This window comes from Nothoprocta perdicaria, unplaced genomic scaffold (assembly GCF_003342845.1).
Source record: "Nothoprocta perdicaria isolate Ctin4 unplaced genomic scaffold, notPer1 scaffold_72, whole genome shotgun sequence".
Lineage (NCBI taxonomy): Eukaryota > Metazoa > Chordata > Aves > Tinamiformes > Tinamidae > Nothoprocta > Nothoprocta perdicaria.
In genome coordinates this window covers 3,063,857-3,091,374 of record NW_020455999.1, presented here as the reverse complement: position 1 = coordinate 3,091,374, position 27,518 = coordinate 3,063,857, and the positions used below count along the sequence as shown (strand labels likewise).

Below are 27,518 nucleotides of genomic sequence, written 5' to 3'. Positions count from 1 at the left end.
TTCTTCAAGACCATCGAACTCTGTTCAGGATGAAACCCTTTGTTTGATCTTCTCTATTGCTGAGGACCATGGCCTGGAGTCAGTGCCCTGTGTGAGCATCTGAACCTGCTGCCTTGGGGAGGATGCTTCACCCAAGGGACGGGCGCAGCGGGGAGCTCAGTATCTCGCTGGCTCCAGCTACCAGGCCCATGGTCTTTTTCTCCCAGATCTTCAGAGTTGCTGCTTTTAGCCTCTATCAGTGTCCTTCTCTGACAGCAGAGAAGAGCAGGTGTGGCCTAGTTTAATGCCAGCTTTTCTGGTTGTGCTTTACAGCTTGCTGCCTCTTTATCCTTAAAGACAGGAGAGGGTAGGGAGTGTAGGAACTTTTTCCTTCCAAGGGTTGAATCACCGTTTGCCTTGCAGCAGCTTACAAAAGCAGGAGTCACCAAACTTGTCCAGAACATACTGTTTTCACAGCCCACGGGGTAGTGTGATTGGCTGCGAGCTGCCCTAGCCCCATTTYCTTTTGCTCTCCAAAAAGCTAGATTCCTTTATGTTTCTCCTAGTAGGACTCTGCAGTGTGTCCTCTTGTCCCTTATTTGTGTTTGGGTGCACAGGTGAAGCCTGCAGATTGAGAGGCAAGCAGCAGCACTGGAGATTTGAGCCTCCCTCTTTTGATTACAGCAACAGTTCTCACTTGACATTTCTATACCCGATAGTATTGTTGTTTTTCTCCTTTAGCACTGCAGTAAGAAAATTAAAACACTACAAGGCTAGGCTTTCATTTACTCTGATCTGTTGGAAGTCTTTTGCTTTAAAGGTTTGGTGCTGAAAGGCAAACCAAAATTACTAGAGAAAAGGCTAAATAGTGACAAGGAAATTCTAAACAGCGATAAGGAAAAAAAATCAATTTTTTTTTTACTTCTTGCTTCTTTCTTCTTTTTCCTCAGTCTGTAAGACTTTTTAAAATGAAATACAATACAGCAGTGGAGCAAATTGGCACCCAGCGAGGTGTCTGTCCACTCAGAACTTAGTTTTAACGCTGTAAACAATTTTGTTGTCTCGCACATAAATCTGTCCCAGGGCAGCACATGGCTTTTGACGCATACCTGATTGTCCTTACTCAGTACAGTGGACTGTATAAGCAATACCCAGCTGTATAAGCACTTTCTAGAGCAAGGGCTCTGCTGGTCAGCAGTGGGCTGCTTTCTTTGCTCATAGGATTCTCAAGAGGGGTCCCATTTGTAAGATGCAAAGCATAAGTTGAGAGCCTGCAGGGCTGAAAACCTGGCTAGTGGATTGGCCTCTGAGAAGACTCCACTCAGGTGTTGGGGATTTCACAGAGATCGGCTTTTCACTCGTATTCTGGAAATGCGACAGCTACAGATTTCTGCATCTTGGTGATGTGGCATAAATGTCTTTTGGTGCGAAGTAAAGATTACTCAGAAGGGCTGTCGTGTGGAATAGTGTTTGCTGGAAAGAAGGTTACTTCTTTTAGGTTAGCACCACACTGGAAGTCTTCACTGGTTTGCAACTATTTTTGTCTCTATAAAGTGGCAAGTATATGAAGTGTTGTYTTTGTGTTTATCCCATAGCACAGATACCTTTCTAATAGGACACAGAATGCATTTAGGTTCATTTTATGTGTAAATCGCTGTTTACAACGTGCAGGGTGTACATTGCAAAAAGAGTCATGAATGAGCTGTTCAGCATTTACTAGAAGATGCTCTAAGCCTGGTACAGTTTGCATGTGGATACCTGATGCCTCTCCTTTCTAAGTATTAATCTTTCTGCTACCTGCCATGGGAAGAATGTACAAGGAAGACAAAACATAGAAAGTTTGCAAAGATTTTGTCAACAATCTTGGAGGGCACAACATGGTTATTTTGCTGGATAGGCCTCGCAGTACTAATTTGCTGGGACTCTTGCGTTTATCTTGAGTAATTCAGAACAATAGTGTGAAGGATCAGATGTGCCTGGCAGCCTATGGGTATCCTGGACATTTATTTCTCTGACGCTCTGTTTCTCTTGATTGTGCCTTGGGCCAGGCAGTGTTTGTGGAGCTGGAGGCTGGCTCAGGCTCGCTGTTATGTCGGTTTCTATGGAGGAAAAAAAAAACATAAGGGTTGCCAGACCTGGAAGAGAAAGGAAAAAAAAGTAAAGGAGAGAGAGAAAAAGGGGGAGAGGATGGGGTGGAAAAGAAATGTGATCTGAGAGTGCTCTGAAGGTGAAATGTTGTTCTCTTTCTTCTTTTTTTGCTCTTTCTTCTTTTTTTGTTCTTTTTTTCTTTTCTGTTTCTTCATTCTGATTTGTACATGGTGATTTTGCTGTCCGAGCCTTGCAAAGTCAAACAGGAATAACTGCTTTTTGAGCACAGGTGTTTTCAGCAGGACTGCTTTGTGGCCCTAAAGCCAGTGTAGCTGAATGTATGTGGCATCCTCAGTGATGCAGTTGTTCCACACCTCAAATGAGAGTTATAAATCCCTGTTTGGAGTGACACCACTGATGTTTGGGAACCTTTCTTGTGGGCAGACCTGGAGCTGGGCTCCAGGTAACGCTGGGACCAAACAGGTATTCTTCTCCCCCCGAATTTTGGTTTTGTTTCCTTCAGAAATAGTCAGGGGGCATATATAGACACATAGGAAACCCTTCTGCCCCCGCCTCTTGCAGCAGAAGATTCAGTTCCTCATTGTAAGGAATTTCCCTCTTTTGAACACCTAGAGGAATCTCACTCTGAAATGCTGAGTCACAAAACTTTGGCATTGTAGCTTTTAACAGAAAGCAGCAGTTCTGGGTTGTGCGAGCTTTGTGGTACTGATGACTGTCTGCCACATTTGGGGCTTTTCTTGCTTTCGTATTCACATTTGTCTTTCTCCAGTTCAGACACTGACCTCACGAATGGGGGTCCCTGATTGCTCACTGGCTATGGGCTGGTAGTTGAGGGGAGCATGGCCACGTTGCTGTGTTTTGTGCTTCAGGATGTGCTGCAGTGACATAGTGTGTTTGGAAACTTTGAGATGTTGCATCGGAATAGTGCCTAGCGCAGCAGGGCAGCTCAGTTTGCTCTTGTGTATTAACACAGTTACATGTAAAACCTCCGTTCCTGGGGAGCAGCTGAGAAAGTCTGATAAAAAGGCAGACACATGCAGAGAAAAGCAGTGTTGGGTCCAAGCTCCCTGCTTGAAAACGGTGTCTGTGACGAGGGGCACAGGCCAGCAAGTCTGCTGGAACTCCTCCACTCTGAAATCTCCTTGGTTCCTAGCACTCCCCTCAGTAAACATTGGCCTCAGCTGGCAGCTGAAGCAGGACAAGAGTTTATTTTTATTTCTTGGAATTCGGTAGACCTGAAATCTCTGTTAAATGTTAACTTCCAAAAGACACATGCATCAGCATTCTGAGCCACAGTTGGTATTAAAAAAAGAGATTATAGAGAAGAGAGTTTAAACTAGAACTTAAGCTTGACTGTGCATTATCCCTCACCCTGCCATGCTTTGCTCTGTGACCTATAGAAGAATCTACAGACAAGTGTGTACCATCTAGTAACTATGATTTTTTGGGAATATGTTTAAGTGATTTTGGTGGTTACCATAGGAAAAAAAACCAGCAGCTTAAGAGTGTCAGTGTGCTCAAGTGTTGACTCATTGACTGAGTGTTAAATAGGTGTTTGTCTTTGCTGAACTGTTAGCAAAATTGGTGCAAAAATGTCTCAGTTTGTTATATGTGTGTACATATATAATTAAGAAAGAGACTTGGTTAAATAAACGTTTTTGACCTCAGAGTGGGGCCACTTTGCACATTCATGGATAAAGGGAGATAATCTGTGCAAATGACTGGTCAGATTTTCCCCCCTACAGAGTGATATTCAAGTCTCCGTGGTAGTTCTGTAAGTCTGGAACGGCTCCATTGACATCATCTTGGCAGTCAGTTGTTGACATTTGTTCTTCCTGCACTCGTAGCAGTACCTCCCTTTCTGATCTTGCATTGTGTTATAGGCTTCTTTTCACAGTAATACCAAGACAAGGTTCGTTATTATTTGTGCTGCAGTTGTGACTGGAAACCACAGTCCTCACCTTTCCAGTGCTTGGTGCTGTCCACATATGCAGAACACAGCCCCAATTCTTGAAGTCACATCTAACACAAGTGAAATGAGCTTTGCTCCTTAGGGCAAAAGATGTGGGAGGGGTAATGAGGGGGTGAAGCAGCAGTCAAGATAACTGTTGTGCAGTCTGATTTGTATCTCAGAATACTAAGCCAACGTATATAAATATAAATCAGATCAATTCCCCAGCACTCAGTGCAATCTTTCCATTTACTTGAATGGAAACTTTCTATRTAACAAGTACTTTTCATTTGTTGAATAAAATATTTCTTTCTTAGAGAAGAACACAAGGCTTTGGGGAAGCAGATTTGGATTTTTGTTGCTGTTGTTCTTTCTAAAGAATTCCAAAGCACCTAGGCTGGTGCAGTAAAATAATTAATATTCAGTATCCCYCTTTCACTTGCCTTTTTATCTGTGTGCTCCATCATTCCAGCTGCTCATGTTTAATTTGGGCAAAAACATTTGTTTCTTAAAACAATTGTTTATAATAAAAGCAAAATCTCAATCTGTAACGGCTGTCTCACAGTTAACGCAGGCTGTACCACTTGGAGTGTTTATAGTGCGTCCTGAGATCTTAGATAAGTCTGCTCTGCCTTTAAGTATCCTTTTAATTTACACAGATGTTTCTTCAGTGTCTATTCTTTTCAGGCCATTGGAATGATCAACAGTTTAGTCTAATTGTGCTGGATGTTTGGCCTGTAAAGCTGTTTATTTTGTCTGTATGTCTGGAATAGTCACTCTTTCAAGGACTTGACTTGTCTGCACAGACCGCGCATCATTTAGAGGTAGGGATGGGTTTGGGTTTTGTTAGAACTTGGAAGATGATGTTACCAAGCTTAGTTTCAGGCACAGTTCCTCTGTTCCTGGTACTGCCACGTGGCACTTTGCTTCCCATGTAAAATGGAGATGATAACAACTACCTGGTCATATAATAGCTTGAGATACTTGAAAGAAAGGCCTGTTATTCTGCTTGAAGGATTTCTCTCTTCTGAGCTCTAGACACCTGTAGTTCCTGGATGGCTATGTCTTTTGGATCTGATTTTCTTCAAGTTCAGTTTAGACAGAATAATAAAATGAGCCTGTTTTGCTAAGCTACAGTCATCTTTGTCATTGAACAGTCTGTGGTGACAATAATGCAAGAATTAAGACATTTTACTGGCCTAGTCCAGAATTTAAAAGWTTCGGTCTCAAAGCTCCGAGTCTGGTGCAGCCTCTTGCCCATAAAAGCATAGAGGTCCTTTGCTGAGGACTCTCATGGAATCATTTTTCCCATTGCTTGATGAGTGAAGTCCTTCACTCATAATATGTATAGGAAAACATGTTAACATCTAGAATCTGTGCATGTCACAGCACTCAAAAGTTAGGTATCAAGCTGTCCAGTACAAGTACCCCCTGTACGTCTGCTGACCTTGGCTTAGTGTCTGTTACGTTTCAGGGAGGTCCTTCTAAGTGCACTAGCTGCCGTTTCTTATATGAATTTGTATTGACTGATAATAAAAGAGGTGGGTTTAGTTGTGGTTTGTTTGCTTGTTTTTTCCCTTGGACAATTAATTCACTGTGTCATATTTCAGTTAATGAAGTAAGCTCAGGAGATTCTGGCTTGTGCTCATGAATCCTGATAAAAATGGACTTTCCTGAGGGAAAGGGAAGGRAGATGGAAGAGAAACTGAGAAGGCAATAGGGTGATTATTTACAGTATAACAAATTGTATAGATTTTTAATGGCTCTGGTCAAACAATTCTTCACCTCCCTTGGTCATGATAGATAATCRGTTGTCTAGGGCAGCTGATGTGTAATAAAACACAAATCAGCGCAGGAAATTCCACTGCATGTATGGCTACAGCACTGTTATTTAATCCTGGTATGTACCCTGAAGAGTTCTTGAGTTTATAAAATTGTCCTCATCCCCAGTACCTTAGATTTTGCAGTCAATAGCTAGTTTTCACTGATCAGAAGTATTTACAAAGGAATTCAAGTGCTGCCTTATAACACAATTAGTCACCTTAGAGATGTGTGTGGCATCCTATCCCAGCATCCCAGGATTTGTCAGCCTCCACGGCATGACATAGGGTTCCACTCACTGTGTATTTCCACAGTCAGCTGTGGGGCTTCGGGAGCTTTGGGGCAGAACCGTGCTTATTGACCAGGCTTTCCATCAGACAGTTATTCACTTGCTTACAGGTTTTGTTGTTGTTGTTGTTGTTTTCTTTTTTTTTTCTTATTTTCATGGTAAATGCATTACATTTGTTGGTATTTATTTCTTGTAACCATTTAGATTAAATTTTCTTGATAATTATGTTATTGATTGATGCTTCTGCACACTGCAGAGTTGCATATTATATATTTACTCTTGAGAACTAGGGTGCCTTGGGCCAGCATAAGCAGTGGGTGTTAGACCTTTTCCAGAACAGAGGAGTCAATGAGCATGATTTTAACCTAATATGCTAGTCATGTAGTGTGGGGATGTGGATAACGGATAATGCAAATGTGTATACATGTTTCTGTGCAAAAAGCGTAGCCATTATGGAGTGTGTAAGCAGAGAGAGAGCTTTTTTAGTATTTCAGCAACAGCTCCTCTCTCTAGGATTGTCAGATGTACATCTTGTGAAATGATAGCTGCTATTAGTTTTTCTCATTACATGAACTATTACATTAATCTATTTTTTTTAGCTAAAGCTCCTTTTGAACAAAAGCACTCAGCCATTTTGAAGACGACCGGAAAAAAAAAAAAAAATTACTGCTTTACTACCGTGTTTCTTGTTCTTTTCTGAAAGTAAGGCACATAAGACAATTGTTAGGGTAACATATTATCCTGTGATTTGTCATATTACCCTCTTGAGAAGCTTTTCTAATTGTATGTTCTCTCCTTGGGTTGTGATACGTAACATTTTAAAAATGGACTAGTTAAAATCCGGCCGCTAAGCGGTGGGTGTATGAGAGGCCTGCTCGAGTAAGAAGCTGTGGAAGGAAAAAATCTGCCCCTCACTGCCTGCCCTTGACTGTGTAGTGGCAGTTATGTCCTGCTGCCTCCGTTGAGGAGGGCTCTGCTAGCAAAGATGAGGGTTTCCTTCATCCCTTCTTGCATACATAGATCAAAGTTGGGTCCGTGCCTTTTGTTCCCATGACCTTTCACAACAAACGGTTACTATAGAAAGGGAAATAATGGAATACTGTAACTGGATCTTTTTTTTTCTTCTATTGTAGATAACTATGTGGTCTGGTCATGGAGTTACTAGGGGTAAATTCACAGGAAACACAACTCTAAAGCTGCTGTGCTCCTCCCAGGCAAACTGGATGGGCTCTCTTCCCCATCTGATGCTCAGAAATTTTCAGCAAGCGAGATTCTGGATGCATCTTGATGTATAACTTAGGGCCAGTATTGTGCATGTTTGAATTCTTTATTTCCCTATTCTGTTTTATTTGGCTTCTTTTCTAAAACTGTGAGCAATAGCACGTCCTACCCTTTTCAGCTTTCCAAAAGTTCCTTGAGTTCCTTTTTTTTATTTTTCCTTATTTTTACCTGATGTTCCCTTCCTTTCTTCTTTCTTTGTCCCCTACTCCCTGCACATACCCCTCAAATTTTGATCCCCTCCACTAACGTTTGTCATCATAGCTGAGCTGTAATGTGTAATCCATCACACTGCACTAAAACCATGAAGCTATTGTTTGGAAAGAGAGAGAGAGAGATGGTGAGAGCTGCACAAATAAAAGATTTTATTTTGCATGGAAATTTGGCAGGTTTTCATGCGCCAGCTTCCAGACACAAGTAATATTGGGCCTCTTTTTTGTAAAGTGGAATACTTAAAGAAATACCTCTTGCTAGAAACAGTAGAACTTTTCAAAAAAAACACTTCATTTTGTCTTCTATTCTCATTACTTCTCTCAGCTCTTCCCTTTACCACATTTGTGATTGTACATTTTGCAGCAGTCAGATTACTTCTAATGACAATTCTCTTGTACATCCTTAGGGATTAGAGCAACTAGAAAGAGCTCTTTCCCCCCCTTTTTTTTTTTTCATGTGCAAGTAATGGTGGTTCTTTCCATGTCCATGGAGGGATCTCAGATCACTTTGCAGAGCTGTGTCACAAACCCGTCACACAGAATCTCAAAACATTGCAGTAACAAACGGAAGAGCCGAGAACCAGTGGACAACACTGCTCATTCTGTCCTGCTCCACAGGGTATCCTGCTCGAGAAGCAGYGTGAGTCCTGTCACAGTCGCACTCGGTGTGTTTCTGTGCACTCTGCCATCCATCAGGACTAGCATTTTATGAGAATATGGGCAACTGTCTTGCAAAGTGATAATAGGAAGTCTCAGGAGCATTAGTATTTTTAAGTATGTAAGTGCAGCTGTGCTGATTCTTACAGTGTTGCTGCATAAAAAAGCACAGTTGGGTTTTCTGATCTTTCTGTTTTTCTCTCTTGGTCTCCCATAACTGAAATGGCTTCATGTAGAAGTGTTTTGCAGGCCCCTTGTGTATTTTCTTTCAGTGAAGGGAAAATGTCTAGCCAGTGAGTGACTGGGTTTTCTAACTTCTTCAGGTATTTCTCATAGCTGGGATGGAGCAGGGGTTTCCTGCATATGAATTGGACCCAGCATTCTCTGTCCTGCAAGCCTCCTGCCTTCTTACTGACTTTTTGTTTCTAAATTTATAAAGCATCAAAACATATTTCCATTGACTTTGTGTTGAAGTTGAAATTTAAAGCTTCAGAGTGTGTAGGTTGCCAAATTTGGGCTTACTTTTTCCCATTGTCTTATTGCAGTGTCTGAATTACTGCATGTTGCCCAGGGTTTCCTTATGCAATGCAACACCGACTGGTCAAGTCTTTTAATACGAGCAGTCCTTGTTGCTGGACAATTACTTCTGTGAGGTTTTCAGTAAAAGTCTTCTGAGTTAAGTATCTCCAAGGCCCCATTAAACTATATTTGGAAGCTTGTCTATAGTGCTAAGCACAGCTTAATTTCATGCCAAACTGGGACCTCAGTCCAGGAAAAAGATACACAAACATCCCACAGAGAGTTTGGACAGATGTGTGTCCCAGAAGTGGATTCTCAACAGCAGAGCAACAGCAATAGCAAAAATGCTTCTGGTATCTTTACAGGATAGGGTTTGGAAAATCATCTTAGAGTGCAGGCCCGGCTGCATCATTCACGCTGGAGCCGCTTTCAAGTATCTCTGTAATTCGGAATGTGAGTGACGTCAGTTCTTCTGGCCATCTGGTTAGAAAATCTAGTCGTAACTGAAAATATCCAGCCTTTTTTTTTCTCCATTGCTAGGTGGTAACTACAGGCTTATGTAATCTTAACAGCTCAAACTCTTTTCCATTCAGCTGTTTTCTTCACTAAGTCATAGCAGAATGGATGCTAGTAAAAGAATATAGTCAATAATATCATTAGAGTAGCAGTTGGTTGTCTAAAGGGTAGCTGCATGTTCGTTCTTCTGACCTTTGATAAGGAGATTTCCCTTTCTGTACCTCGGTTTTCCCTAGTGTCTGCAACACTTCCTTGTTTACAGGCATTGATGGAGTCCAGCAAGTCATGCTAGGAAGACTCGAAAGGCAGCAAGGTGTCATTACTACCCTGCTTGCAGCTCTCTGCTCCTTCCTTATGTTTTTGGTTTTTTTCACTTCTGTGACCCATCCAAACACCTCATCTTAGTCATATTCCTCAGGTATTTCTGGAGCTTGACTGCAATAGATTGTAAGGTTTGTTCTGATGAAAACTGTGCATGCAAATGCATTTGTTAACGTATGAAAAATAAAGGGAAGAAAAGCTGTCAGCCATTTGCCATTCTGTAAAGCATTTTTAATGGAAAAACTCAAAAGAGCCCAAGAGCAGGTTGTAAACAAACCGTAAATGTAGCCACACTTCCTTACTGTTCTTGCAAAACATTCCTTTTTGATTTGTTCAGATTCCTAGTAAATAAGCTTTCCAAGCAAAATAACCACAACATCCTGTGTTTCGTTTTTATACGTGGTGTTTCCTCTAATTCTGCGTGGAAAAGTTAAGTCCTTTTCTCTTATTGATCCTTAAAGGCAGCAGGAACCGAAGCCTGGAGCCAAACACCTCCTGGGTGCCCTCCACAACCCCAGCGGAGCCCAGGTGCTTGGTAGGGACCCTGAGAAGAGAACTGACATCACTAGGGAAAACTGTGATAGAGAACTTGCCAAGGAGGAGGTAAAGTCTCAGGATCCAATAAATAATGAGCTTTTCTTTCCTGCATGTAGCTCTTAGATTTCCAAGTATTCCGCATACATTCAGATTTAACGTGGAGAGGGAAGACCTGGTTGATTCCAAAAGTTTGTGAAGGGGACTGCATTAAAACATAATAAATAGAGAGCAATTTATTGAAAGCACTATGAAACTGTCACATTGTTCTCTCCATCTCCTTTTTTTAAAAAAAAAGCAAAGGAGAGAGAGAGGGAATGGTGACTACATAGAATTAGTCAGCACACCTGCTAAAGACACAGGAACCACGTCACTGCAGGGAAGCTGGGGTTTCAGCTTGCTGTACATCAGGCACTTCAATAGAAGGTTATCTTTAATCTTTGGTAACTGCATCTGATAGCTCCCTCATTAGTGCTGAAGGAAAAGCTGTATCTGAACGGAAAGGTACCCAGAGTTTACGGTGGCTCTACAGGAATACGGGTGTCTGTTGCTTGGAGGAATTGTAGTATCTGTTTGCAGCCTGCCTTGCTTGTTTGTGTAGCGCCACTCCTGTGCTCCTGAAAAATGAAGTAGCAGGATCAGTTGTCAGAGAATAACAAAGAGAGAAAATCCTCCTCTGAAGGAAGGCTCTGGCAGGCAGGAAATGGCCTCATTTGTGTCTACTTAAAGTATTCACTGTACAGTGATGGATTTTTTTTATTTATTTTTGTTTTTCCACCACCTCCTTGAAGCTTTTCCATCTCCATAGATGAAAGCTTTAAATGACCACTCAGCTGGCCCTGGTACCTAGTGCTGTAGAACAGCAAATCTTTGTATTGTATCTCTTATTATAATGAACCTTTTTTGAGCGTTAATACTGCTTTGGAACTCCAGAGTTCACATGTATTTTCTTAAAGTGCCACACTAGAAAGAGTGATTTCATATTAGGCGAAAAGAAGGAGAAAATAAAAATAAAGAGACGGAATTACTTAGTGGTTAGTTTTAATTGTACTGAATCTTACAGTGGTACATGAGAAAATGTACCGAGGAGAAGTGCAATAGTAGAAAAGATGTTGGAAAGGTATAATTTGACCACCTACTAGTAACAGCTGAGAAGTAATTATAGGGACTGCTTGTCTATTGGGATTAATCGCTATTTCATTATTGAAAATACCTTTTTCTCACTCCTGCAGTCCTTCTCGATGGGCTCTCGGCATCAGCAGGCTTTTGACTGAGGTGAACAGGTTCAGCTCTGTGCTTGCAACATCCATAAGAGCACCCTGTGTTTGATGCAATTTTGGAGCCTTTTGCTGTGGCAATTGCCCCTGTAGAAGAATTGGGAGAAAGGCTGAAAGGCCGCACACATTACAGAACATTACAGACCAGCATGCCATCTCCGGACTCTTTTATGGCCCCATGTCTAGTCATTTACCTCCAACTGAACTCTGGCGATGGACATGGCCAAGTGTTTCATTTGGACAAGAAAAAAGAGCGTTATTGAAAGGGAGTGACCTTTCCATCACCCTCTTCTGTCGTCATGGTACTTTTGTAGCATTCCTCCCTTCCAACCCCTTCACTTTTCTCACCCACAATAACTCCTCTCCTCCTCTCAGTCCCTGTTCCTGTGAGACAAGGTAGTTTCTCTATTTTTGCAGACACCTGCACTGCTGCACCCATCTTTCAAGACTCTGAGCCTCTCGCAGGAAGTAAAATAATAAACTTTGAGCTGTCAGCAAAGCTGGGAGAGACTGGATATTGCTCTCTTCTAGGTGCAGTGTTTGCTGATGTAGGGGAGAGAACAAGAACAAATGGACTTTGGAAACCAATTCCTTCTTTGGTCTCTGAGAAGAGTAGCTGAGGCTGCTTTGCCAGCATGTGGAGCATGTGTTGCAGATAAAGTGGCCTGCAGTTCATGGAGCAAGGATTCTGGTACCATTTCTCAGATACAAAATCCCTTTTGGTAATGGGAAATAACTCTGTTGAGCCCAGCAGTCTTTTTCAGAATTGACTGTTAACCATGTTAAGGGACAAAGCCGTCAGCACGGGTGTAATAATTCAGGCTGAACAGATCTATTTGGGACATGTATCTGTAGGTAAGCAATGGATAGTGAGTGTGTGGCCATGCCATATGTGCTCATTATTCTGGGATGACTGGTTTTCCTTATGGAGCAGCAGTCACTGCCAAGTATTGGCTACCTAAATTGTGCTTCCCATGTTACATGTAGACCGAGCAGGAATTTGACTGTGATTCCAGGTGTTTTTTTACATCATCCTTTTTATGATTGTATATACTGAGCTTAGATTACTTGAGCACTGTGAGCAAACTTCTGGAGACCTAGTCTTCCAGACGCAGCCCTGCTCTGAGTTGCAGCAATACTGTCTTCTTCCTTCACAGCTCACAGTAAGAGTGTCCCTTCTGAGCAAGCAGGATGGCTGGTGAGCTCAGGGTGTTAGAGTTCAAACTCAGGATGCCTTTGCTCTGACTGAGTGGTGGTAGTTCTGTGGGTGGATCTTTCCTGTTGGAATCTTGTGTCAAGGCAGAGTGGAACTGAACCTTGCAGGCCGCTTGAGCTTCGAGTCAAAGCACAGGCTCAGAGGGATGGATTCCTAAACCCTGAACAAATATTTCTGCCTAAGAACTTGACATTTCTGTGGTAAAGTGGGAAGCGCAATGAAAATTGCATCAGGCATGTGCCTTAACCAAATGCGTAGTTACCTCTGCCTGCTTGAGAAGTGAACGCAGAACTCCTCGTCCTAGGACACCTAGCTTCTAATGAACATCGGAATTCGGTTAAACTGACATTGTACTTGGGCTAGAACACTTGTTTTCTGCTTTTTAATTTAAAAAAACAAGTATAATGCTGGACTTGTAGGAGGGGGCTAATTGCCTCCATTAATTCAGGTTAAGTTTTGATCTGTCAGGTAGCTTTGTCCTTGCTCAGGTTGCGTGTCTGCTGTTTTGCTTTTGCACCTCTGCAAATTTTAATCTTTGTAGTAATCACCTGGAGGAGGCGTGAAGCTTGAATACAAGCCAATAAAAAGAAGAAAGAAGACAAACTGTCGCCAGGTTATTCCACCAGCCAGGTAGCTGGCTTAGAGATGAATTTTGGGCTACTTGCCAAGTTTCCTTAGTCTCTATGAGATTCGAGGCGGGGGAGACAAAGGTTTATGTTCTCACATGGTGTGTCAGGGAACCAGACGGAAAAATTGATTGCTACTTTAATGTTATCTGACATGAAAAAGTGGAAGTAGAGAGCAGGAAGAAACAGCAACATCAGCACTACATTAGAAGCACTTTGACTTTACAGAATATGTTGCTATCTTCTTTCTGTCCTAGAGGCAAATTTGTAGAAATCTTCCTAGGGAAATGGAAAGCAAGGGAGGATTAGTATGTGGAATGAAATGGTGCGGTCCTCTTGCTAGGCAGCCCCTCTAGGATTGYATGTGCAAAAAGGACATTAGTCAGACTGCTGCTGATAATCTCCTCTAAATAATGCCATGAATAAACTCACCAGAATGGGTTGCTTGAGCCTACTGAGGAATTAGAATTAGATTTAGATTTTTTCTATGAAAATATTAATCTCATTTCTGCATAGTCTTTTGTTGAAGATCTCAAACTAGTTCAGAAATTCTGATACTGTTTACACAAATACTATTTGGTGAGACTTATGAGTTACGTGATTTACCTAAAGATGTTCAAAAAATTTTAGTAGCAGAGCTGAGAATAAAGTACGGTAATTCTGATCCTCRGGACTCTATGACTGTTAGACTACTCTTCCTCCACTAAAGCAKATAAACACATATTTCTCCAAATGTCAGCAGGAGGGTGTTTCTCATGTTTTAATATTTTCCCTGTGACAACAAGATGCAGTTACTGGAAATATCAAGGAGAAGGGCTTGTGCGATTCACTCTAGTTAGAACAAGATGAAAATAACTAGAACCAGTGGTTTTTGCATAAAACCTAGGTCTGCCTAGGTCCTAGATTTAAAAAAAAAAATCGTAACTGTGCCTGGTATAATTTGATGGATGTTAAAACTGGACTCCTGGTGTGTATTTATTTAGTGTCCTTACTCATTGTCACCCCCTTGTCAGGATGTTTGCTGATGTTTAATGTACAAAGTAAAGAAACTCACTGTAAAAAAAGAGTGAAGTTTAGAGGTTTGTTTATGTGGAATATTTGTCCATCTTCAGTATTAATTATAGTTAACCTGAGGGGGCAAAAAGAACATGTTGTCATCAGTGCTTTGCCACATACCTGAAGCTGCCCTCAGTTGCATGCTGTCTGGGTCCTGTTAATCCACCAAGGAATACTGCTCCCATCCTGTGATTTTTAGTATCTAATCCTATTAGTCGTGACCCAAATTAGCTTTCAAATGGTTAAACACATAGAAGAGGAGTGGGTATAGAGTGCCAAAAATAGCTTGGAAGATGTTATCCCACGTGTCAAGGAGTTGGTATCTCCAAGGTGTCACAGTGATGGAAGTGAGGAAAGGACTGAATTGCCAGGCAGGCATCTGGCAAGTAGATGTTGCCTTCAGCAGAAGTCCATTTGTGTTATTGAAAACATCACTTGGTACTGATACAGAGTGTCCGCCAAATTCAGAATGATTTTGCTCTAAACATTCACGAATAATACCCCTCAAAGCTGTTTATAGTGGTTGGAGAATAGGATTAGGAGCCAAAAACCATCAGGCTCCGTTGTTAGTTGTGGCACCCACTGGATGAGTGATTTGGCCAGCTTTGGTTACCCAGAGTGAGGATGGGCCCAGGGCTGGTGCAGCTGATGGCGGAACATGTGAGCTCTTTGATACAGGTCATATCTTAAGTCACTTTAAAATAAAAATCAATTTCTGAATTAGTTGTCACTACAGAAGAATTTCTGGCCTTCACTGGTTTATGTTCACCCTAGTTAGAGTTGTGGAAATGCTGGTCCCTTTACAGTTTTGTTCTCCTGTTTTTCCCCACTGTACCCGTGCTCTCACGCTGTCTTTGGATGAATGAACAGAGCCACAGCCCTATGGAGTAGGAAGTGGACAACTGCAGGAAAGAATATCAATAGCACGGAGAGGCACTGGGGTAGCTGCGCGGGAAAATCACAGTGCATGTGTTGGAGTAAAGTGAGTGTCAGAAAACCCACCTTAGTGGCTGACGTGCTGGTGTTAACGCATCTACATGGAGTGCAGCCCTTAAGTCATTTGCATCTTTTAGTTTCTTGGTATTTTCTTGTCCAGAAGAAAGGAGACCAACAAGGTACCAGCTTTTCAGACTGTTTGGTATGTGGACATTGGCCAGAGCAGCTACTGTAGCACTTCTCATTTTTGGAGGGCAGAGGGGAAGGGCTTAATGCTTCAGCTGCCCCTTTAAGGCTTGTGTTCGCTGGCCCTGTTTTAATCACCATTTTGACCTGATTAAATCCTCAGCCACAAAGAAATCAGCTTAGAGAAAAATGTCTCCTGTTGAACCTGAAAACAAGAACAGTTCAAAAACACAATCTAAGCTAAATACCATTAGGAAAAAAAAAAAAAAAAAAAAGCCTTTTGCTGTCAGAAATATTACTGTGCTGTAAATCATATAGGACTGCTCTGCGGTGGGATATTTCAAGTCTGGTGAGTGGTCAAAATGAGACTCCCCTAACTCTATTGTGGCTCTATCTTGTGTGCAGATTAAACCTCTCCCAAATATATTCTTGGTTTTGCTGGACAGCTTCATCCTGGAGTGACAAATAAGGGTATTTGTGGCATGGTTTCTGTAAGAAAAGTCGGTCTTTTTTCTCTGAATCTTCATCTGAACTCCTGAGAGCTGCACTGCATTTTCTAGCCATGTCTTTGTTTACACTGTCGCTTTAGTCATGCTAACCAAGAACTGTTAGACTCTTCCATTATGCAAGCTCTGCCATTTTAAAGCTCTTTTGCAAATTAATCAGCTTCACAGCACTCAGGGGTGAGGGGAACATTAATTTCAGCAGAGTTAAGTGACTTGCCCAAGGTCATGCAAACCTGCACTCTGAGAGCCAGAAGAAAATCATGTTTTATTGCACTATCCAAAATCTTAATAAACCAATTTGTAGCCATAGTAGGGCCAAATATTCTCACCTGGTAAAAAGCCCTGTTAGCTCTCAAGGTAAATCGAGTAGTGTTAGGCTGTGCACTAACAGATTGACCCTTTCTGTGGTAACTTTTTGACCTCCCTCTGACATTTCTCTGAATTAACTAGTAGTACAATACTACAGTAGTATTCCTTCCTGCAAGCAGTTGAGTGACTGTGACTGGTGGGTTAGTTGTCGTATCCCCTGCAGGAGCTTTTCACTGTGAGAGAGACTCTGCAAAGAAGGGAATGAAGAAAGTTAAACTTCAGGAGACCGTCACTGGTTGGAGCTGAACAGTACTCGCCATCACTGAAGAACTTTAAGTCTTCAGGCGGCTTCTAGGTCAGCAGAGAGTAGCTGGTGCCCACTTCTGGCACACGGATCAGTGCGAGGGAGGGGGGAGAGAGAGAGATTTTTATTTTTTGTTTTTTTACATTATAGAACTGCAGGAGAGAAGTGGGGACATGCGCAGAACCAAACTCCACATCTGCTTAAAATGAAGGTAGCAATTTATTCTGGAAAGGCAACAGCTAACAAAAGAGATGAGAAACGTGAGGAGATAAGGGGCCTCAACCTATTGTTTCCCTTCTCCATTCCAAATAATCATGATTTCCATGACCCCTTGAATCCTCTAGAGAGGTTTTCAGGACAGCTGCTACCCTGAACAGCTGAGCCAGACATTACTTGCCTCGCTTCCAGCAGCTCCTTCCACCCTTGTCAGCGATAGAATTCTGTGAGGGTTTATCTTCTCAACTGTACCCTTCAATAAAGGGTTTCTATTCTGTATTTTAAACATTTTTTTCTTCCCTCTTGTTTGAACTTTGCTGCTTTAACTCCACTATGCTAGGGGTCTGTTGTATGCCATGTTCTTTCTGTACTGTGCTGAGGACCGGACTTGGTCTTATAGAGAACAGGATTACAAATTTGTCAGTGTTTAGCGGTGTTTAGATGACTGTTGATGTTCTGGGGTGCTTGGGGGGGGGGGGGGAGTCTAGTGTGATCAAGATCTTTGAAGTAGTTGTCTGTGGCACCGGAGTTTTAATTTTGTATCTACTTGATGGTGGTAATCTTTTGCTGGAGGTCAATTCTGATTTTTCTCAGCGTGAGTAGTCTTTCTTTAGCTGAAATAGCAGCTCCTCTCTGGTTTATTCTTGCTTGCTTGCTAAGCTGAGTAGGCAGTATGGTGTATTTATACCATGCAGGCTTTTCCTTYTTGAAAAGAAGAGGGGAGACAAAAGTCAGCCCTGCCTGGAGTCGCTCTTCCCTCAGCTCCATCTCTTCTACCTTTGCTTGGTCTCTGCACGGTGTAAGGCCTTCTTGGGCCTCCTTCTGCTAAAGCTGCTTAAGCTGCTTTAAGCTTTTTTTTTTCCCTTCCTTTTTCTTTTATATAACATTTAAACTAAGGAAAACTCTAGTGATGTAAATTGGAACTGATTTTTAAGGGGAACATCAAAGAACAGAGCAAACCCCTGTAGCACTGCCTTCTAATGCATTGCTGCATGATGTTACATATCAAATATGTTGGCACAACAGAGTGACACTGGAATAAATTGTCTGTATTTTCATTATTAGTCTGTTATTTGATCCATTTAAGTCATTCACTAAGGCTGCACATTAAGAAGCCTTTTATAGACTTGCTTTCTTTGTTGTTTTTCTCCCTTTTCATAGCAACATGGTAAAGAGTGAATTAAGGAAGGTTTCTTCCAGAGCTACAGAAGAAAAGGAATTTCTGTTAGGAGGAGGAACAGTTGAGCATGTTCCAGAGTGCAGATGGTTGACATTTCTCATGCCACTGCACGGACTGAACCTTCCATCTATCTATCATGAGAACTCAGGCTATGGTTATTCACTTCCCCTCTGTGCACAGTCCACCATAACTTCTCTTATCAGAGGGTTCTTTCCTGTCTGTGTTCCAGGTGGATATGCACCATTTCTCTCCCTGATTTTTTTTTTTTTTTTAAACAAACTTCTTGCCCAGTAGTTATATCCAGGGCTTTTGGTTTAGGCATTTATTGTTAATTTATACTATAGCTCTGACAAAAATGTAATACAGTTCTACTCTGCTCAGAGTATTGAAGGATCCATGCCTGTGCTTACATAAACTTCTGTTGCCTCTTTCTAGCTAGGCTGCTGGAGACATAACCTAGCATAGAGTCCTGCTCCATCTTAGCTTTTTCAGTCGCTGCGTTACAGGCTTCATTAAAAAAACCTCAACCCTCAACTGGTATTGAGGATTCAATGTCTCAGACAAAAGAAGAGAATCTGAAATTTTGAAGCCATCGTGGTACCAGGACTAAATTTCAGTTTAGATTGATACCTGTGATGTGCCAGATGAAATGGCACGACCTCTGGTAGCAGGATTCCCTGAGAAGAAGGGCAGGCAGATTTGCCTGGTTACCTGGAAATCTTTCTTGCTTTGTAGTTAGTCGGTCAGTCACTTGTGTTGATGGAAAGAAAAAAGTGAAAAGAAAAAACGGGAGGGAAAGAGTTGGTGTTTATAGCAACAAACATTCTCCCAAGCCCTTTCAGTGTGTTTCTGATCTCAGGCTGCAGTGCAGGCTCTGTGGTGGTTTGTAATTAAACGCAAATTTTGAGGGTTCTGTGGAGTTCTCATTGCCCACCAGGTCAAACTCAGAAGTCTGGTTTCTATCACGGAATATTTCAGTTCAGTTGCCCCTTGAGGAAGTGTGGGAACAGATAGTCCATTCATATTGAACAGATGACCACAGGGGGAGGCTTCTTACCCCCCCCCCCCCAATCTATTAAGCTATGGCTAAGGTTATTACAAAAACTGCTTAATAATATTCCCTAACATTTATACCACACTATTTTCTTACTTTAGTTTTCCAAGCAATTAAAAATAATTGAAAGTTACTGCCAAACCCCCTGAAGATATACTTTTTGTTTTAAATAAGGTTATTTTCATATTTGTGAGATCACTAGATATTTATTTGACCATCTTTATAGAGGTTGTGCAAATTACACATACAAAGTAGGAATGTGAAATAGTAACAAGAAAGTGAGGAGAAAAATCGTAAATCTGGGGCCCTGTGGGTGTTCATATTTATTATTTGGGCACAATAAACATAAGCCATTACTTAGGAACCAACTGAGGCCTAAATTCTGCAATTAACCTAAATGTTTAGCATTAAATTTGTGTTTAAGCCTATTATTAAAATAAATAAATAAATAAAAAGCTTAAATGCTTTGTCAGATATGGAAGCTGAACTGGGGCCAGCAAATACCTTATGGAGGGGGCTGCTCCTCTGGCTGAAGCCCATTCAGGTGGGCAGTTTGTTGTGCACATCTGGCCGCCCTACGACTTGCTGTGGCCAGGAAAAGAAATGAGGGAGAGAAAGAAGGAATCCACCAAGGACATCTCTTGGTGTCTATAGGATGGGTAGAGCCAAACCTCACTAATCTTTATCCTATTAATAGAGTAGTAGCAGACACAACCCATGTGGCTGCTCAGTCACGCTGCATCGTCAGACTGCTTAGCCAGTTCTCCCCTTAAGGCTTAAAATCCATCACATGCTACAAGAACTGAAAGCCTTTATGTGCTGTCCCAGTTTTTCCCCTCATGTTCAACCCATTCCTCTTCCCTTTTTTTTCCCCATCAAATTGTCTTTTGCTGCCTCAGTGGATGTTACACAAAATTACGKTTTTTTTTTTTGGTTTTGTCTTTTGAAATATGCAGTGTATATAATCACACACATTGTGGGTGTTTCCTTTTAGGTCCATTTTCTGTAGTAGAAAGGTGATTTTTTAAGTTGGCAAAATGGAAAAAATGTCTTTTTGTCAATATTTCACATATTGAATGAAATGTTTTTTTTCTGTCACTTTTCTGTCATTGATGCACATGATATCTCAGCATCTCAGCTTTTCTAAAAAACTATTGCAGCTGTTTCTCTTTCCTCAGTGCTATTGGCTGTACTGAACGATTGAATTTCCTTGTGTATCTAGATAGAAGTTCTAAGTGTATCTCTCCTGTGTGATGAATGTCCTGTGTAAAACTGCTTCTGTTTAGACAAATCACACACTGGGACAAAAGAATAAAGGTTCTTGCAAAGCAACCCCTTCCAAGCTGTTGCTCTATGGACTAAAGGGCACTCTCTCCGTCCCTCTTCACCCCTCGCTTCCCTCTTCATAACCTTCTTCYTTAACCGAGCATTTGGTGTGAGCAGCATGTGATGCTTGTTCCTAAGGGCAGTAAAAGAAGCTTTGAAAGGCTAAGACTGTAATTGGTTGTCTAGCTTTATCCTTGGAGCTCGGGGGATGTTTCAGAAGTAGTAACTGTTATTTAAAGTAGATGAGCTTCTTGTGGCTTTCTTAGAACTGTTCTTGGGCACATTTTTTTTTTCCATCTTCTGTATGGATGGTGAGAAGGTGTTCCTCAAAAATTGTGCTTTTAAACAAATGGCTTTGTCTTGACTGACAATACATGAAGGAAAATAGATAACTATTGATATTAAGTGTTACCAGCACCTCACTTAAACCAATTTACATCTAAAATATATTTAACTATATGGTCATGGCTCATCTCCATTAGTCAAAAACGTAGCAGCCTTGTGGTTGAAAGACCCAAGATAGTAGTTTCCACTAGATCTGGATAGATGACTGAGGCCTGGCACCACTTTTTTTTTTTCATTAGGAGCAGGGGGTTTCACTGCACTGTCTCCTAACCTTAATAAGATATAAAACCATTAATACATAATCAGTGTATTGGCAGAATACTTTCATTCATTTATTTGAAGTAGTCTTGGGTATGAAAACTTCATTGTCCATTGGCAGTAAGAGGAAGTACAGAGTTAGGGTTGCTGTGCAGTGATCGTGTGAATACCCAAGCTGATCCCATTACTCCTCTCTACCTGGCTCTGCTTGGGCTTAGAGTGTCGTTCCCAGGCCTGTGGTGAGACTTTTAGCCTGTTTGTTCTACAAGTCTCAAGATTTTCTGCAGCTCTCACAAGCAAATTAAATGCACGTGAAGAAACAATGTATTGACCTGAGCCCTGAGGCAATGCAGCCTTTCCGCAACCTTGAGGCCCTCCCTTGTTTCATGGAATTTTTATTCCAGTGTGGTGTTGATTATGAGAGTGACACTAGGAGCAAACTAGATGTGCCTCTAAAATGCTTTTTCATTGGTGGGGGGGAAAGCTGCAGAGCAGGTTGTCAGAAGGAGCCCTATAAATAAATCCAAGTAAGCATGGATCACAGCATGGACAAGCGGGTCGTATTTGCTCTGCTCCGCTGGCTCCCCAGACGTTGAAGTAATTCATCATGGTGTGCTTAGACTCCTCTCCGTGGTTTAGGTTGACAAATGGCTCTGTTCCAGGCCCCTGTGTCTGTCACATGCTCACACACATGTGCCAAGCTCTTGCCGCAGGTCTTGACAGCAAACCAGCCTGCCACAAGTATCAGATTATGAGATGAAGAGTGGAGAGAGGAGTTAAAGCCTGATTATCCAACTGAATCATGAGAGATGGTTAAATATACTCCCTGCTTATCAGTTTTGTCATGTTTTTTTTTCTTTTTCTTTTTTTAACTTTTTATCATAAAGGAGTAATAAGATACCTGTTAAAAAATGTCCTTGAAATTTAAGAAATAAAAAAATAAATAGTGGTATATGCAAATGTGTGGTGCTCGTAGCACCTGTGGGCACCAGAAGGTTGGGGAGGATTCCCTATCAGTGAGCTCTAACGCTCAGTAGCTGCCTGTCCAGGTCCGGGGAGGGGGTGGAGTTGATGAAGCAGTAACAAAAGCCCAGCTGTTATCCATCAGTTGAGACCCTTTCCTCCCCTTTTCCGAGCTCCTAAACTGCCTGGCTGTTGAAGTTGATTATGCATTGGCTGGTATTTGAGGAAGAACAACCTGCCTGGTAGAGCCACTATTAGTGGAAAACACAAGGAGAATACTTGCCCTTTTATGTAACATTGAAATTAAAATGAGATTCTTGGCTGGTGAAGTGGACATGTCTCCATAATACAGGAACTGATGCCTTGGAGAGAGTTTGAAGCTGAAACTTAAGTGCAGTTATGGCAAGAAATCCTCATTTAAATTAAAATGAGAGGGCACAAATTCATCCTCAGAGTACTTCTTAGGTTCCAGAACCACAGCTCTGCAAAGAATTTATCAAAGATTGGGCAAAGAAAATCTTTTCTTAGAGGAAATTTTTGCTTTTCCTTGCTGAATGTTCCTCTCAATCTGATGACATAACTTCCTCAACTTCAGTTATCAAGAGGAGCAGAGCCCTCAGTAAAACTTGAGAACTTGCCTCTGTTTTCCTTGAATATAGATGTCTCTGTGTGTGCAATATAGATAATTGTGTGTGTGTGCGTGTGGGCACATACAGATTCTTAATTTCTCTTTTCTCAGTCAGTCGCACTCTTGCCTGCATATTGACGTTGCATCGGAAAGTTCCCAGACAGCTGGTGCCAGTAAAAATGACCAGTGGAAAACGGGCCATTTCTCCTGCTTAGTCCCTCTGACCTGTTTCACACTAGTCTCAGCCACTGGTTGAATTCCAGCAGTGGGAAGTGAGTTGATTTTGTTTTGTTTTGTTTTAAGCAAGGGGTAGGGAATTCTATTCAAACTATAACTCTCAGTTCCACTGGAAGAGCAAGGCACACTGCTGGCAAATGGAAAAGAGGCTTCCACTTTGCACCAAGAGCCAAAATCCAGTTTGAGTAGATTGCTTAACAATTATCAACCCTATCTTTCTTAATGTCTCTTAAAAAAAAAAAAAAAAAGACAAAAGAAAGAAATACTTTCTTATGAAATCTTATGAAGACAGTTTCTTAGTATAGAGAAGGAAATTCTTTCATTTAAAACAAAGTCATCATTTTCTTTTTTTCTTGCTTTCCTTCCACTCAGAACTATTTTTCCACCTGTATCCTAGTCAGACACCTAGCATTGCACTGACTTCAATCTGTTTATAATAAGACTTTGCATCCTTTTCTTCCAAGTAAAAGACAGGCCTTATGATAAAACACTTTAAAGGTGGGTAAGTAATTACCATTTTATGTTCACAGGACAGCTGACTTTAAGTAACCAGCCCATGGTCACACAAATCAACAAGAAAAGCCACTTAAAATAGAACCTAAAAGTTCTGTTTTTCAGTTCCCATTTGCATTATTCAATGTGGTATTCGTGAAGCAGGAACAGAACTCATATATTCTCATTTCTCAGCAATGGTCTATGCAAGTATTGTCTGGAGGTTTCCTAGGGTCCTTCCAGCATTGCTAGTAGCAGGAGTTCCAGCATGAGAGTTGCTTTTCATTGCTGAGAAAGGAAAGCCCAATAAACCCTGCAAAAAAATTCTTTCAGAGCTTCTCATATTTAATTACATTTAATAGGTGTGCAGGTGATGAGAGAAAAAAATCCTTACTTTTTTTTTTTTTTGCTGTTGTTCCATTTCTGTGGCTGAACATTTCAACGCTTCATTTCCTGTGGTGTTTTTCCTGCAAGGAAATAATAAATTGATGAAGTATTGGCAGCATTGGCTTAGTAATGGTTAACAGTGAGTTTGCTGAGTCAGATAAGCACTGGGCAGGGTCTCATAGACTTCACGCAGTTAGCACAGATAAATGCCTGGAAGATCCACCCCTTTCACTGTGCATGGGGTTTTGGGGGGGGCAGGGGGAGGACAGGGGCAGTATTCATTCTTTAAAAGGAAGCTATTGTTAGCGAGGTGAAGTGGGCAAAACCTGGCAAGTGAAGGAGTTTGGGAACATGAATCCTCCTAATTTTTAATATGCTTCTGCTCTGATACTGAATACACACTTTGGAAAATGTCACTGATTGTCCCTAAATTCTGACTGGGAGGAATACTAAAGGTGAGAGATACTGTGCGGTCCAGAAGAAGATTTTACAGGAAAACTATATTACATGACCAGATCATTTCTAAACAAATACTCACTGTTTTAGCTGTGTTCATCCAGTGCACCTCTAAGTGGACCTCAAGGAGCAGCTAGCACAGCAGATGGTTTAACTAGTTTCCTGCTTTTGAATTGATAAGGGTGCTTCATGCTTGAAATAAAAGGTGTTCTTCATCTGTACTTTTGGGCGTCTGACCCGTCCTTAACCTAGGTAGTCTCTCTCTGAGGTTTCTCTGTGCTGGTATCTGACCAGTGTCTGGTCTTGTGGCTTTTGCGTATAATGAGAAAACTGCTTTAATTTTCACATCCTGAGCATCACATGAGACAGGAAGCTGCACCCTTTTTCATGGTGTAACTGAACTCGTTGGTAGAAGGGCCTAGCTGCAAGAGAAATAGCCTGAACAGAATGATTGTATGTTATCTGTAGACTTAGGGGCACGTTGTAATTTTATTTATTCTGATTTGATATGCTTTTTTTAGCTGCAGATTTCTCAGTGGAGACATTCTGGATTTACACTAGAATTAGGAATATAAAACTCAGTTCTGCTTTTATAGTATTTCCAAAATCCATCTAAAGAGACTGAAATACAGATTTCTGTGTCTTGGCCTAAGTTTTGGCACATGCCAGTTCCCCGTGGGCTATAATGTTGCCTGAAATCTGTCCTAGAGTGGGGCATAATGAGTGAGTAACATGAAGAGGAGATGTTGTGGTCAGTGTCTGATCACATTGCTGCCTTTAGGTGTTTTCCTGTAGCTGTGAGCAGATTTGGGTCTTTGTCATGGTACTGTGTGGAACAAGAGCAGTGCAGTGCGGTAACTGCCTGGAGTGGCACTTCCAACGTCTCCAGGTGGAGGGTTCAGAGGGTTTGTGGCGCCGTAGCCGTCATCCCGTGGAGAGGGGGGTATTTCTGGGTTTCGTATGTTGCGCTGCATGAGCGCGTAGCGAGAGGGAGCTCCTGACTCAACCCGCACATGATCTGTGTAAGCCAAATGGGGCCATGGATGGAGGGGACTGGCAGGCTCATGCCAGCAGTGCAGAGGTGACATTGGCAACATCATTTAGAGTCTAGCTCAGGTGCTTCACCACCTCAGTGAGTGCTGGTGTGGTAGGGATACTGAATAGGCACAGGATGGGCAATGGCTTGAAGTTAGAAGCACCTATGTGCCCCATGTAGTACCTGCTTTTCTCTGTCGTTTTCTTCTCCTCTTCTCCATCCCTTTCTTTGTAGGGAAAGGAAATCTCTTTTTCCTTTTACATGTTCCCTGTGTACTGGATTTTTCTTGCTTCAGCTTATGTTTTCAGATCAACACTGGCTCCTGGCAACAAAACGTGAAGCATCTTTTCCCATGTCTGCTGAAATTTTTCGTGCTGAGAGCCCYGTACCTTGGATGTCAGCCTTGATTTAAGAGGAAAAAAAGGGGGAACAGTGGAGAAAGGGAGAGAAGTTTCTTCAAAAACGCAGCTGAGTTGATGCTGTTAAAATGTGCCCCTCAGAGCCTGTCGGAGCCTGACACGTGGCTCCTCCTTTCCCAAAGCTGCTGGGTTTGYACTTGACCTGTGGTCCCGGTCCCACGGCAGCTGCGCAAGTGGGGCCAGGCGGAGGGGGGCTCCACACTGGCTCCTGCCACCTGTTGCCTCCTCCATTCCAAGCCCTCCCGCCCCATGGCCCCCTCCCCACCGCTCACCAGCCCCAGTGGATAGGGCTGGGATTCGTCGCCACTTGCCAAATACCTTTCTAATGCTGTCACTAATTCTGCACAGGCAGCATATCTGAGAGCAAAAATGAATCTTTTCCAATGCTTTGTCCTGTGTTTCCTACAAAAAGCATTTAGAAATGTCTTTTCCTAGTTGGATGGCTGGGAGGGACCATGCCCTAGCCCTTTCTAGAGGCTCTAGGAAAGCCTGAAGCTGTGCCAAAAGAATCCTTTGCAGATCCACTGAAACTGGCATTTGGCACTGGCACGGGCTAATTCTGCACTCGCAGTTACATACATACACACACCCATGTCATTCTATCTTATCTGCTACATATGGAAAGCTGCCCCAAGCTCCAGAGTGCCAGAATGTTTTACTAAAACTTCCAGACTTGGTTTGATTGTGTTACTATGAGCATTGGGCTGTAGAAGTCATGAGTGGGGTGTGCTGCTGGATGGACTGGCATTAACTAAATATTCAGCCATTTGAGCTGTAGTTCTGCGCTGTCTAAATGGAAGCAGGAGAGACTGTTCATGTTCTTGCTGTCATAGTTTCCCTCCCGAGTACAGTGTGGGAAAGGGACAGTACTGCTCTGGTTACAGAGCTATTGGGTTTGCCTGCACTTTGGTTGGGAACCTGCTTTCGGTTGCACTCGGAGTCTTCAGGTAAAGTCATTTAGGTCACAGTTTTCAAAAATGAGTAATCATTTGGAGAAACAGTCTTTGAGTTCTCAACTTAAGATGCCTTAGAGGGGATGGGCTTTCAGAGCACAAGACACTGCCAAGCAAGATCTTTTTTTCATTGGCAACATGACCTGCTTGGAAGTCTTTTGGGCTCTCAAAATTTTGCCCTTCGGATGTGCCTATGCATCTGTAAAACACAGTTGTGAATACTTTTGTGCCCTCAAAAAGCAATATTGAGAGGTAAAGGTGGAAAAAAATATGACGCAAACATGAGCTATTGCTAATTATTGCAGCGTGGTTCTGCCACCTTACTTAGAGCCGGGTTGGATGGGAATATGGAAAGTATCCGAATTGCAAAAAGAAAGAAGGAAAGAAGAGAAACAAAGACAGAAACAAAGGTGGTATGTTGCTCTTTCATTATTTGTAGTCATGATGCAGAACGAGGTCCTGCTGATAGACTTGTTCTTGCTGGCAGGGCTTCAAGCTGGTATCCCCAATGCACCAGTTAAACCAGTAGTTACCGGTTTTTTTTGCAAGCCACACTGGGGCTTTAGCAATTTTATTCCTTCACAGTGTTGAAGGAACGGGATTCTGCTTGCCAAAGGGCTTTCTTATGCTTGAGGGTGATTTATGGGCCGAGCTGAGCCACTTGTGGAAAAGGCAAAGCAGCTCTTGGCAGCACCCGCAGAATTCACTGCAGCTGTGGGGTAGTGAAGTCATCAGCATAACAACCGCTGCAAACAGAATAACAAAGTCTGTTCTGTTCTCATTTAAAGTAAGCTGTCCAGTTCAGCAACAACATTAAAACTTACCTTTCTGCATACAAAAGTTTCTTAAAAAAATAAAAAGGCAGATATTTCTCTGCAGCATGGTGTAAACATCTTGCTAATATGCCCGCCCAATTACCCTTCTTGCACGATCTACCCTTTATCTGGGTACTTACAGTGAAGGAAT

The 27,518-nt window shown here is 42.0% G+C and overlaps 1 protein-coding gene across 5 annotated transcripts in view; it reads left to right on the top strand.

Moving 5' to 3' along the window:
• The window catches only part of SKI (SKI proto-oncogene), an 89,688-nt gene that overhangs the window by 51,681 nt on the left and 10,489 nt on the right, over positions 1-27,518 (top strand). For 3 of the 5 annotated variants that reach the window (XM_026051019.1, XM_026051018.1, XM_026051017.1), the window contains one exon: positions 26,858-26,965. The exons of 1 other annotated variant lie outside the window; for it this stretch is intronic. In XM_026051019.1, coding sequence (XP_025906804.1) covers positions 26,858-26,965 — 108 coding nt within the window. The remainder of the gene's footprint in view (positions 1-26,857; positions 26,966-27,518) is intronic. One more of the 5 variants, XM_026051020.1, reaches the window with a different exon arrangement.